This window comes from Nycticebus coucang, chromosome 14, assembly GCF_027406575.1.
Source record: "Nycticebus coucang isolate mNycCou1 chromosome 14, mNycCou1.pri, whole genome shotgun sequence".
Taxonomy (NCBI): domain Eukaryota; kingdom Metazoa; phylum Chordata; class Mammalia; order Primates; family Lorisidae; genus Nycticebus; species Nycticebus coucang.
Window position 1 is genome coordinate 10,776,873 of NC_069793.1, and position 13,265 is coordinate 10,790,137.

At 50.1% G+C, this 13,265-nt stretch overlaps 1 protein-coding gene and 1 pseudogene across 4 annotated transcripts; one reads left to right on the top strand and one right to left on the bottom strand.

Moving 5' to 3' along the window:
- The first annotated feature begins 39 nt into the window (after window positions 1–39).
- On the top strand, window positions 40–11,053 carry MTA2 (metastasis associated 1 family member 2). 4 transcript variants are annotated; one of them, XM_053562279.1, is made up of 18 exons: window positions 40–711; window positions 1,451–1,518; window positions 2,109–2,202; window positions 4,022–4,139; window positions 4,273–4,336; window positions 4,510–4,627; window positions 4,914–5,016; window positions 5,330–5,429; window positions 5,593–5,781; window positions 5,887–5,961; window positions 6,081–6,139; window positions 6,312–6,409; window positions 6,538–6,677; window positions 6,939–7,167; window positions 8,658–8,747; window positions 9,129–9,247; window positions 9,354–9,496; window positions 10,248–11,053. In XM_053562279.1, exons 1-18 carry the CDS (start codon window positions 684–686, stop codon window positions 10,411–10,413), a joined length of 2,001 nt encoding a protein of 666 aa, XP_053418254.1. In that variant the 5' UTR covers window positions 40–683; the 3' UTR covers window positions 10,414–11,053. The 4 variants fall into 4 exon arrangements, with proteins under 4 accessions (XP_053418254.1, XP_053418256.1, XP_053418252.1 ...); XM_053562281.1 differs by lacking the exon at window positions 40–711 and adding an exon at window positions 724–1,009; XM_053562280.1 differs by lacking the exon at window positions 40–711 and adding an exon at window positions 1,029–1,165.
- Window positions 7,324–7,489, bottom strand: LOC128566275 (uncharacterized; annotated as a pseudogene).
- Window positions 11,054–13,265: the final 2,212 nt, after the last annotated feature.

The window sequence follows — 13,265 nt, forward strand, 5'->3', positions numbered from 1 at the left end:
AAGCATAAACCATCCATGCAAATAACAAGCAAAGCCGCTTGCAAATAAACCCACTAGGCGCTAAAGCGCGCGAGTCTGTCGAGGCGGCAGGCGGAGCTGCAAGGCTTCAGAGAGGACAGAGTTAAGCCAAACTCCTCTCCCGCCCTCGGAGGAAGGGCCGAGCTGCAACGGAATTAACCGAGCGCCAGGACGCGGTTGGCCGAAAGAAGCCGAATTTCTTCCGGAAATAGCCGATCTGTGGGGTCTCGCTCTCCGACCTGAGCCGAGCACTGGGCCTTGTTCTACCGATCGGCCGAAGGTGTTCCGGAAGGAGGCGAACCCCTAGGCGGGCCCGGCAAGGCTTCCCAGCTGCCGGCAGAGCCTAACGTCTGGTGGAATTCGCCCAGGGCTCCGGCAGCCAGAGCCTGGGTCCAGTCCGGCAGGAGCCGAGCTCGTTCCGGAAGAAGCCGAGTGGACCGGCGCCGGCCTCAGCGTCCCGGGTGTGAGGCGGTAGCAGCGGTGGAAACAGCGCGGGCCGGGATGAACCGCGACGGCTGAGGCAGCGGAGGTGCCGGCTGCGCGAGTCCCACCGAGACTCCTGCAAAGCGCCAGCCCCGCGCTTGGGGCTTTGCCTCGAGCGGAGCCCTGTCCCCGCGAGCCTCTCGGACCCTTTTGTGCGGCCAGAGGCAGCGGCGGGAACGACCATGGCGGCCAACATGTACCGGGTGGGGGGTGAGTACCGGGCACAGGGGTACGGGGCCCAGGGTAGGAGAGGTTGGGGTCGGGACCGGCGAGGAGAGGCTTGGCACCCGGTGGCACGGGGAGCCTTGTCTGGGGCGGCGTGGACCGGAGCGCGGACCGGAACCGGAACCGGGAGCACGGGGAGCGAAGGTGCGGGGACGGCGACGCGGCCGGGCGCCGAGACTCCCGGAAAGGCTGCGGGGAGCCCCGACGACACTCTCAGGGCTGCGTCGCAGGCCCCCATGATGGGGAATGGATTTGCGAAACTGGTTCCGAAAGAGATGACAGGGTAGGGAGGGGGCGCGAGCGGCCGGAGCGGCGGCTTTGCCACTCGCTGGGGAGCCGCCTTTAGGTTTCCTCCCCCGGAACGTTATTGTGTGCCTCAGTTCGCGGAGGTGGGGGCCCTGCGCTGGAGTGAACAATTGCTCACTTCGCAGAGACCAAGGTGCAACTCAATGCTGAATTGTGGGAACTGCAGGGGAACCCCTGCATCTTGTTTTTTCTTCAAGGCTCACTTTTGAGTGAAAGATTTGACTTTATAACAAAACTGCGGCAGGGATAGGACGTCCTTATTTGCTCTTAGTTTCTCACTTCCACATTTCAGCATCCTCCCTGCTTGGACCCTTATCCCCTTTTCCTCCACTCAGGCTGACTTTTATGTCCTACTCTGGTGCTCTGGCTCTCTCAGCTCCTCTTCTGATCTTCCCGATTCTTCCCCCACCTGCCACAGATTACGTCTATTTTGAGAACTCCTCCAGCAATCCTTACCTGGTTAGACGGATTGAGGAGCTCAACAAGGTGAGTGGAACAGAATACCTACCCCCTCCCCTTTCTTTCTTCAGAGGTTTCTAACCAGGTGGAAGAGAAGACCCTATTCTAAGTACCCATTCATATTCATTCATTCATTGGATGTATTTAGGAAAAGCTATCCATAGCTCAGTGGGAACTTAACTGTCTGTCCCAGTGAACAAAGGAAAGGGATTTAGAGGTCTGTAAGTCTTTACTCAAAGACTTGGACTTTTTCTACTGAACGTCCCTTAGAAATTTACTCATCGTGGGCGGCGCCTGTGGCTCAGTAGGTAAGGCGCCGGCCCCATATGCCGAGGGTGGCGGGTTCAAACCCAGCCCCGACCAAACTGCAACAAAAAAATAGCTGGGCGTTGTGGCAGGCGCCTGTAGTCCCAGCTGCTCTGGAGGCTGAGGCAAGAGAATCGCTTGAGCCCAGGAGTTGGAGGTTGCTGTGAGCCGTGTGACCCCACGGCACTCTACCTGAGGGCGGTACAGTGAGACTCTGTCTCTACAAAAAAAAAAGAAAGAAATTTACTCATCGTTTGAATTTTCCACTTTCAAATGACCAATTTTCACTGCTACTTTTTTCCTTCCCTCAGACTGCTAATGGAAATGTGGAGGCAAAGGTTGTCTGTCTTTTCCGGCGAAGGGACATTTCTAGTAGCCTCAACAACCTGGCTGATAGTAATGCTAGTGAGTGTCTTCACCCCCACTTCTTCCCCTCCCCAAGATCTTAGGTCTGGGCATGTCCCTGCAGATGTTTCCCTTTGTAGTAGGCCCAAGGCAGGGGTGTGAGTTTTGGGGTGAGAAATGCCTGGTTTATGGAGGGAGGCCTGTTTTTACACGTTGGGTTTGGAAGCAAGGTGGAGTGACCATAAGGAAAGGCAGAATATGGTTTGTATGTATGTATGAGAGAGATGATAATAATAGCATTTATGTAGGGGATGAGCAAGAGCTTTAGAGGAACACGATGGTTCTCTAAAGTGGGACAGTTTTGGGTACATTTGGACAGTGGGTAGTGACTGAAGGTGAAGTTGAAGAGATTGTCATAAGAGTCTGCATAAGAGGGAAGCAGGTGGCTTTTTAATCAATCATGTGGTGAGAATACGTTGAAGGGAGAAAATAGGAAGCTAGGAGATGGTAGGAATGTTTTCTTGCACTTCCTTCTCACTGCTCCTATTTTCCTCTGCATTTATAATCATCCCCTTTTCTTTCTTTCTTTCTTTCTTTTTTTTTTTTGAGACAGTCTCACTTTGTCACCCTGGGCTGAAGTGATTCTCTTGTCTCAGCCTCCTGAGTAGCTGGAAATACAGGCGCTGGCCACAACACTCAGCTATTTTTTAGAGATGAGGTTTCCTTCTGGCTCAGGCTGGTCTTGAACTTGTGAGTTCAGGCAATCCACCCCTTTCCATGGCCTCCCAGAGTGTTAGAATTACAGCCTGAGCCACCAGGCCAGGTCTATCTTTCCCTTTTACTTTTTCTTTATCATCCTTCTCTTTAAGATATTATCTTCTTTAAAAATGTTTTTTTCCTTCAGTTTCCGTACCTGCTTTTTCCCATTCTGCTTTGGGTTTCTTTTCTTTCCTCTTGTTCTTCCTTACTAAATTATTTTCCTTTTTTCAGGCTGCTTTGGACACAAAGGGGTTAAGGAGGAGCCTAGCTTACCAACTTCCCTGGCCCTTTGGGGTTTCAAGCCCCATCTGGCAGGGGCTGACCTTGTCCTTATCCAATCAGAAAGGGTGTTGGGGGTGTGGTCCCTCTTGCCTTAGCACAGGGTTTCCGGAGGGGGGGCGGAGCCTATTGTACCCTCCCCCACCCCTTCTCCCTTTGGTTGGGAACAATGCGCCAGTGAGTCTGGGCCTGAGGCTTTTTTGCCCCCTCCCGCTTTGGTTGGCTCCCAGCCAGATTAACCCCATCCACCAAGGTTTTGAGGCATACTGCAGCTCCTTGGGGAGAAAGGATTTGGCACTGGCCTGAGAGATGCTGTGTTTGAAAGCCCTACAATTACTACCCCAAGTAGAAAATGGGGGATAGAGATTCATGTGATGTTTCAGAGCAAAGAGTCTCCTGAAATCTGAAAAGAGGAACTGGAAAACACAAACTTTATGTGATAGTTTTTTTTCTTACTGGGTTCCTGGACTTCAGGCTGGTTTAGCTAGAAAGAAGCAAATGTGATGTGTTGCTGAGTCTGATGTGGGCATGGTTTGGGCTTTATGAGTGGTGTCTTGAGCGTTGGCAGCTGGGTTTGGGATGTATTTCTAAGACATTCTTTATACTTGTTAGCAATTCTTCCCAAAGAGTATTAGTGATTCTTCCCTAAGAGAATTGGGAACATGTATAATGAGGCATTGACTAAGACAGAAAACTGGTAGAGTAAGTACGTAGACAGCAGATGCTGGGGAAATGTGAGAAAACAGCTGAGATAGGAAATGTCTTTCTTCTGTTAGAGTTTCCAAGGTTGCATCTTTTTGGATTAGCATCTGACTTGGTTTCTTCCTCCCTAATCTCCCAGGGGAGTTTGAGGAGGAATCAAAGCAGCCAGGGGTGTCGGAGCAGCAGCGACATCAACTGAAACACCGGGAGCTTTTTCTTTCTCGACAATTTGAATCGTTACCAGCCACCCACATACGGTACAGGACGGTGGGGCCCAGCAGGCCTGCGTGCACTTAAGTAGAAGATGGAGAGGTGTGGGTGGTGTGTTGGAGATGGCTGTGAGGACGGAAAGAGTGGCTCACCCAGGATTTTCTGACCTGTCTCCTCTAGGGGGAAATGCAGTGTGACCCTCCTGAATGAGACAGATATCTTGAGCCAGTACCTGGAAAAGGAGGTGAGAAGGTGTTGGGAGAAGAGGGAAGGGACTGGGTATTGGCAAGAGGAAAGAAGAATAGTGGTGAGGTACAGGGTTGACAGGTTGCCTATCTAGGGAACTCCAGATACACCCCACTGTTCCCTGCCTCTGTGGATTGCTGCCCTGCTTACCTTCTTTCTCCCTACCTCCAGGACTGCTTTTTTTACTCACTGGTGTTTGACCCTGTACAGAAGACACTTCTGGCTGATCAGGGGGAGATCAGAGTTGGTTGCAAATATCAGGCTGAGATCCCAGATCGCCTGGCAGAGGGTAAGCAACAGGACAGAGTATATGCTACTGGGTTACCTTATTCCAAGGGGCACCTTAACATCATAGTCTCCATGAGTGGCATGCCATGGTGTGCAGTCTACAAGGTTTTCTGTTGTGAACCTGAAAGGGGCACATGGGCACAGTTGGGAAGAAAAGTCTGAGAGTTGAGGTAGCAGACAGAATCCCAGCGGAAGAGGAAGAAGAAAGTGCTATTGTGAGTGATAGATAAGACACCAGTTATTTTCCCTTGCCCTCTCCATGTTGATGTCATTGCTCCATTCCCCAGGAGAATCTGATAATCGGAACCAACAGAAGATGGAGATGAAGGTGTGGGACCCAGACAACCCTCTCACAGACCGGCAGATTGATCAATTTCTCGTGGTGGCTCGGTGAGGGGTGGGTGGATGGGGAAGGTGGGCTGGGGTCAGTATGGACATAGTTCTGAGTCCTGTCCATTCTTAGAGGTGGACTTTATTTACTTATTTATTTTGGCATGAATGTTTTCCTTCTTTCTTCTCTGGTTTAGTTCCTCACTCCATTTAGGCTTTCTTCTTCTTTCCCTCTTTCTTTTTTTTTTGGCAGCTTTTAGCCAAGGCTGGGTTTGAACCCATCGCTTCCAGTATATGGGGCTGGCACCCTACTCCTTTGAGCTGCACAGGTGCCACCTTTCTTTCCCTCTTGACTTCTCACTTTTTCTCTTAGAGCTGTGGGGACCTTTGCAAGAGCTCTAGATTGCAGCAGCTCCATTCGGCAGCCAAGCTTGCACATGAGTGCAGCAGCCGCCTCCAGAGACATTACCCTGGTAAGCAGAAGTTGGTGGGTAGTTGGGTAGGCTGAGCTTTGTGGAGATCTGAAGAGCCTGGGCACAGGAAAGGAGGGTGTCTCTGAGGGAGTGGGAGTCTTTAAAGAGCAGTTTTGGGGTGTGTGTGCTGAGGTCCTCAACATTATTCTTTGCTTTCCTGTAGTTTCATGCAATGGATACCTTGCAAAGGAATGGCTATGACCTGGCTAAGGCCATGTCAACCCTGGTGCCCCAGGGAGGCCCAGTACTGTGTCGTGATGAGATGGAAGAATGGTCTGCCTCAGAAGCCATGCTATTTGAGGAGGCCCTAGAGAAGTACGGGAAGGATTTCAATGATATTCGCCAGGATTTTGTAAGTGGCTCGGGCTAGGAGTGGTGGCACAGGCGACAAATGAGGGAATCAGGACCTGGTGTCAGTTGTCAGCTCATTATTCTTCCTTCTGCTCTCTCTCCTTAGCTACCCTGGAAGTCACTTGCCAGCATAGTCCAGTTTTATTACATGTGGAAAACTACAGACCGGTATATTCAGCAGGTATCATCTGGACTGGGGAGGCTGGACCAGAGGTCGTCTGCTCACCTCTGCCTTTGAAATTGATGACTTTCTCCCTGCTGTGATGCTCTGATTCTTCTTTCTTTTTTTCCTTCCTGCAGAAAAGATTGAAAGCTGCTGAAGCAGACAGCAAACTGAAACAGGTCTACATCCCCACCTAGTAAGTGTGGTGGGTAGGGGAGACTGGCATGTTTTCATTCTCTTCCTCTAATCTGTGCCTTCCTCAGTGTTTGGGGGTGGGCAAGAGGCAGGGTCAAATTATAGAGACAGGGTGGAAATTGATTTATTTTCTTGACCAGTTTTTGGCTTCTTCTTCTCACCTCCTCTATTAGCACCAAGCCAAACCCTAACCAGATAATTTCTGTGGGTTCAAAACCTGGCATGAATGGGGCTGGATTTCAGAAGGGCCTGACTTGCGAGAGCTGCCACAGTGAGTCCCAGGGAGAGATGGGGATGCTGGAGATGGGTGGGAGGTCTGCTTTGGCTAAAGAACCTGAGAGGCTCAATTACCATGTTTCTATTTCCTCCTGTCTCCTCCTCATCTCCACATTCCTATAGCCACGCAGTCTGCCCAGTGGTATGCCTGGGGCCCACCCAACATGCAATGTCGTCTCTGTGCTTCTTGTTGGATCTACTGGAAGAAGTATGGGGGACTGAAGACTCCAACCCAGCTTGAGGGGGCTGCTCGTGGCACTACAGTAAGGACCAGTGAGGGTCATTCGGGGGAGAGCAGTAAGCATAATGATGCAAGCTTTAGGTGAAGGGCAGCAGAGTACCTAACTCCTTTTATGGCAATGGTTTGATGGTCAGGGGGTAGAGCTTGATACTGGTTGGGGACCTAGGCAGGTCTCTGGGCATCAGTAGAGAGAATAGACAGGAATAAATTATCCTCTGCAGGGAATGGAAGAAAAGGAGTCTCAGTGCTAATCAATACTCTTTTTCCTACATCCTTCCTCTAGGAGCCACACTCAAGGGGTCATTTGTCTAGACCTGAAGCCCAAAGTCTCTCCCCCTATACAACCAGCGCCAACCGGGCCAAGCTACTGGCTAAGAACAGGCAAACCTTCCTGCTTCAGACCACGAAGCTGACCCGTCTTGCCCGACGAATGTGCAGGGACCTATTACAACCAAGGAGGGCTGCTCGACGACCTTATGCCCCTATAAATGCCAATGCCATTAAGGCAGAGTGTAAGGGCCTGGATTGTTAGGTTTGGTGGGAGGCTTCAAGGTTGCTCTAGCCAGAGAGACCAGTGATTCTCTGGATGTTTAATGATGGTAGGGAAGTAGGCCACAGGGGTTCTTTATTTATTTTTTATTTTTATTTTCTTTTAATTTTTTTCCCCAAAGGGGTGCACTGTTCCTGGAAGTACTGCAATACCAGGTCGATACGTGGAGTGGATGGAGCAAGCTCCTATTCCACCTCCCTGCTCCAGAAATCCATTTAATAGGCTCGGCGCCTGTGGCTCAAGCATCTAAGGCGCCAGCCACATACACCTGAGCTGGCAGGTTTGAATCCAGCCTGGGCCTCCAAACAACAATGACGGCTGCAACCAAAAAGTAGCGGGGCGTTGTGGCAGGCGCCTGTAATCCCAGCTACTTGGGAGGCAGAGGCAGGAGAATTGCTTGAGCTCAGGAGTTTTGTCACCCTCGGTACAGTGCCATGGCGTCACAGCTCACAGCAATCTCCAGCTCTTGAGCTTGGGTGATTCTCTTGCCTCAGCCTCCCAAGTAGCTGGGACCACAGGTGCCCGCCACAATGCCCAGCTATTTTTTTCTTGCAGTTTGGCCGCGGCTGGGTTTGAACCCACCACCCTCGGTATATGGGGCCAGCGCCCTACTCACTGAGCCACAGGCACTGCCCAGACCAGATACTATTTTTTTGTTTTTAAAATTTATTTTATTTTGGGCGGCGCCTGTGGCTCAAGGGGTAGGGCGCCGGTCCCATATGCCGGAGGTGGCGGGTTCAAGCCCAACCCCGGCCAAAAAAAAAAAAAAAAAAAAAATTTATTTTATTTTATTGTTTTATTCATTTTGTCACTCTCCGTAGAGTGCCACATCATAGCTCACAGCAACCTCCAACACTTGGGCTCAAGTGATCCTCTTGCCTCAACCTCTTAAGTAGCCAGGACTACAGGTGCTTGCCACAACTCCTGGCTGTTTTTGAGATGGGGTCTCCCTCTTGCTCAGGCTGGTCTCAAACTTGTGAGCTCAGGGCAATCCACCTGCCTTGGCCTCCCGGAGTGCTTGGATTATAGGCATGAGCCACTGTGCCCGGCCTACCACAGGGGTTCTTTAAAGACATTAGATGTGAATCCTGGTCCCAGAAGAGACCTGAATAGTGAAGTCCCATCTGAAGCTTTTTTTGTTTTTTTGTTTTTTTTTTTTTTTTTGAGACAGAGTCACTCTCAGTAGAGTGCCATCGTGTCATAGTTCACAGCAACATCAAACTCTTGGGCTCAAGTGATTCTCTCTGCCTCAGCCTCCCAAGTAGCTGGGACTATAGGTGCCCTCCACAACACCTGGCTATTTTTTAGAGATGAGGTCTTGTTCTGGCTTAGGCTGGTCTGGAACCTATGAGCTCAGGCAATCAACCTGCCTCAGCCTCCCGGAGTGCTAGGATTACAGGCATGAGCCACCGCACCAGGCCTCCTTCAGAAGCTTTCATGTTTGTTTTCTAGGCTCCATTCGCCTTCCTAAGGCCGCTAAGACTCCATTGAAGATTCACCCTCTGGTGCGACTGCCCTTGGCAACTATTGTGAAAGATCTGGGTATGGTATGGGGAATTAAACTGTGGATCTAGGGTGGGGAACCAGCTAGGGTGGTGTCAATCTCCCAGTCTTTTCTGTCCTGCTATTTTTTATTTTTTTTTTCTCTTGCTATTTTCTTTCCCATGACTCCTCATGGATTTAGTCTAACAAACTGTATTTTTTGGATTAATAGTGTTTTATCCTTACCCATTATAACCATACTGATTTGATAGGACCACAGTCTTATGATTTTTGAAATACTGGTTATTACTGGCCAGATCCTTCCCCCATCACTACTTTTGGGAATGCCAAAAAGAAAAGAGATGGAAGCAAGCAAGAAAAACTGCATAGGGAAGGAAAAATACAAAGTTCCCTACTTTTTTTTTTTTTTTCCCTTGGCAGTTGCCCAGGCACCTCTAAAACCAAAAACACCTCGGGGTACCAAGACACCGATCAACAGAAACCAGCTTACCCAGAACCGGGCACTGGGGGGCATTATGGTGAAACGGGCCTATGAAACTGTAAGTTGACAGACTGGGGTGAGCCAAGCTGACTTGGGTGGACTTTTGTTTCTGGAAGGCGTCTGAGAGGGCCCCTCCCTCATTGTGCTGCGTTACCCTTTTTCAGATGGCAGGAGTTCCTTTCTCTGCCAATGGAAGACCTCTAGCCTCAGGTATTCGCTCAAGTTCACAGCCAGCAGCCAAGCGTCAAAAACTAAACCCAGCTGATGCCCCCAATCCAGTGGTGTTTGTGGCCACAAAAGATACCAGGTAGGCAGTCTACCATGGGAGGGGCTAAGAGGTTGCTGGTCTAGGGCGGCGCCTGTGGCTTAAAGGGGTAGGACGCCGGTCCCATATGCCAGAGGTGGTGGGTTTAAACCCAGCCCTGGCCAAAAAAAAAAAAAAAAAGAGGTTGCTGGTCTAGGTTGCTGAATATGGGAAATAGGAGTATCTGAGCAAGACTAGCTCCAGGGGCGGGGTGCAAGTGGCTCAAACCTGTTATCCTAGCACTTGGGAGACCAGGGTAGGTAGATTGCCTGAGTTCAGGAGTTTGAGACCAGCTTGAGCAAGAGTGAGACCACGTCTCTACTAAAAATAGAAAACCTAGCTGGGCATTGTGGTGGGTGCCTGTATTCCCAAGCTGCTTCAGAGGGTGAGCTACGACTCCATGGCAACAAAATGAGAGCATCTCAAAAAAAAAGAAAAAAGTAGCCGGGCGGGCGTTGTGGCGGGCGCCTGTAGTCCCAGCTGCTTGGGAGGCTGAGGCAAGAGAATCGCTTAAGCCCCAGGAGTTGGAGGTTGCTGTGAGCTGTGCGAGGCCACGGCACTCTACTGAGGGCCATAACGTGAGACTCTGTCTCTACAAAAAAAAAAGGCCAGGACCAAGAAGGCCGTGGGTGCGGGTTAAGAATGCTGGAAAAGAATGGGCTGGAAGGCAGAATTGCATTATGGTATGTGGGGTTTCACATGTGGGTCTTAGCATTCTCTAAGCCTTTTCTCTTTTCTTGTTCCTTCTGGCTAGGGCCCTACGAAAGGCCCTGACCCACCTGGAAATGCGGCGAGCTGCCCGCCGGCCCAACTTGCCCCTGAAGGTGAAGCCAACACTGATAGCAGTGCGGCCCTCAGTCCCTTTACCTACACCATCGCATCCTGCCAGCACCAATGAGCCCATTGTTCTGGAGGATTGAGCATCTATGGGGAAGGGAGGCAGGCAGAAAGGTAGAGGGTGGGTGCCCAGGGCACCCAAACCTTCCTTCCCTTTAGTATCAAAGGGAGGGAGCAATTGAGTGTGTACCTGGAGGGGTTGGGCGCCCTCTGGTGTTACCAACTTGAGACTTGTTCCCTTTCCCATGCCTCTCCATGTTTGGTGATGGAGGGCAGATTGCAGGATCTTGGCCCACGTGGGAACCTAGCCTGTTTTGAGGGGTAGGACCCACAGTTGTCTCAGACAGTTTTGGGGGGAGGGTTTTTAAATTTTTTAAAAATGTTGCCTCCCTTTGTGAAAGGGGTTGGGGGAAGAGTAAACAGATATCAGGTGGTGGTACCTGTTTTGGGCGGGAGGGGGGGGCGTGCACTGCCATGTCTATCTTTTATTTTTTTTTTCTAATTGGGGGTATGTCTTTCTGTCCGGTGTCCGGACATTCTAATTGGAGTTTGAGGCCCCTAAGCTGGCATCAGCCCCAGGCCATGCTTACTCTTTCCTTCCCTCCCCTGCCCCCTCCGCCTTTTGTACGCCAGTTCTCAGAAATAAAGATCTTTTGTCCATTTTTTTAACCTTGGATTCTGTAATTGGTTCTTACAGTAACAAATAAAAAGCTGTTTTCTTCAGCTCCTTCTGGCTCAGCTGTTCTCTGCCATGGGTGGATGGGTGTGTGTGTGTGTGTGTGTGTGTGTGTGTGTGTGTGTGTGTGTGTGTGTTGAGGGTATCTTTGAGAGGGAAAGTAAAGAACAACAAAGTGCGTATAGATGGTGCTTGCCCTGGGAACAGCTTTATGAGATCCATCCTGGACAAGGCAGCAGTCTTGTGAGACCCAGACTGCCCCTTACTTTCCAGTGGTGCTGAAACCCAAGCACCATCTTGGCCCAAATTCATTTAAAGAACTTAGGATGAGTTCTCTCTCGAGATGGCTAGTGGCGGCTGCCTTTTATAGGAAGAGGGCGTAAGGTTGTTTCTTCCTGTTATTCCCCTTTCCCTTTTCATAAGGGATTCTGGAAGTTGCTGGCAGCAAGGGTTAGATGTAGCCCACCTCAGTGTCTATGTGTGGGGAGGTCATAGTAGGATCTTTTTTTTTTTTTTTTTGAGACAGTCTCACTTTGTCGCCCTTGATAGGGTGCCGTGGTGTCATAGCTCACAGCAACCTCCAGCTCTTCGGCTTAGGTGATTCTCTTGCTTCAGCCTCCTGAGTAGCTGGGACTACAGGCACCCGCCACAACGCCTGGCTATTTTTTGTTTCAGTTTGGCCAGGGCCAGGTTCAAACCTGCCACCCTTGGTATATGGGGTCGGCACCCTACTCACTGAGCCACAGGTACTGCCCGGTCATAGTAGGATCTTAACCACCCCTAGCTTTGTAGTGTATTTGTACACTGTTGCTTCAGGATCCCTAGTGCCAGCCAGCCTCAGCATCTGCCTTGATACCTGGGTCTACTGTAGTGATATTTCCTTTCTGTCATGTTTAAGTTTGGGAGACAGAGATTAGATTCCTGAGCTGCACCCAATAAGAACACTTAGGAAGAAAAGTTGTTCAATCCTACTATGTGTTCCTTAGGCACTTCCTTTTATTTTTAAAATTTCATTTTTATTTTTTTAGAGACAGGGTCTCACTCTGTTGCCCAGGCTGGAGTGGGATCATACCTCTCGGCAACAGCAAATTCCTGAGCTCAAGCGATCCTTCTGCCTTGGTCTCAGAGTGTTCTGATTACAAGTGTGAGCCAAGACACTCAGCCCTTTGGGTACTTCCTTTACAGGGATGGGGAACAGTCTAAATTTTTCTTTCCTTCAGCAGTTCTGACTTGCTGAGATTAGAGACCTTAGTATGTCTGACTCAGGTCTACTGCTTTTTGCATAATTAGAAACTATGGGTTGGTAACACTAGGAGCTGCTAAGCTCCATCTGACAGTCCCTGTCCCTAGAAGCTCCCTGTCCTGAGCTTACACCTTGGTGGTATGGGAAGGAACTGAATATCAGTATGGGGGCAGCAGCACTTTCCCTGTCCAGTGTGAAGGAGCTACGAAAATTTTACCCCAAAATATGACTACTTAACATAAAGAAAATTTTGGGCAGTGCCTGTGGCTCAGTTGGTAGGGCGCTGGCCACATACCACTGAGCCTGGGCCAGCTAAAACAAAGACAACTGCAACAAAAAACAGCCGGGCATTGTGGTGAGTGCTTGTAGTTCCAGCTACTTGGGAGGCTGAGGCAAGAGAATTGCTTAAGCCCAAGAGTTTGAGGTTGCTGTGAGCTGTGATGCCACAGCATTCTACCCAGGGTGACAGCTTGAGGCTCTGTCTCAAAACAAACAGAAAAACAACCTAAAGATGGACTTGGCACGTGTAGCTCAGAGGCTAGGGTGCCAGCCATGTACACCAAAGCTAGCAGGTTTGAATCCAGCCTGGGCCTGCCAAACAACAATGACAACTACAACCAAAAAATAGCTGGGCATTGTGGCAGGTTCCTGTAGTCCCAGCTACTTGGGAGGCTGAGGCAAGAGAATCCCTTAAGCCTGAGATGAGGTTGCAGTGAGCCTTGATGCCAAAGCACTCCACCAAGGGCAACATAGTGAGACTGTATCAACAACAATAACAACAACAAAAAGAATATCTGGAGGCTCAGCACCTGTAGCTCAAGTGGCTAAGGCACCAGCCACATACACCAGAGCTGGCAGGTTCGAATCCAGCCCCGGCCTGCCAAAACAACAATGACAACTACAACAACAACAAAAAAATAGCTGGGTGTTGTGGCAGGCACCTGTAGTCCCAGCTACTTGGGAGGCTGAGGCAAGAGAATTGCTTAAGTCCAGGAGTTTGAGGTTGCTCAGTGAGC

Coding starts and splice junctions, on each gene's coding strand:
- MTA2 (XM_053562277.1), top strand. CDS start 1,378: ATGTCCTACTCTGGTGCTCTGGCTCTCTCAGCTCCTCTTCTGATCTTC. Junction 7,168..8,657: donor CAATGCCATTAAGGCAGAGT/GTAAGGGCCTGG, acceptor TTTGTTTTCTAG/GCTCCATTCGCCTTCCTAAG. Junction 9,497..10,247: donor GTGGCCACAAAAGATACCAG/GTAGGCAGTCTA, acceptor CCTTCTGGCTAG/GGCCCTACGAAAGGCCCTGA.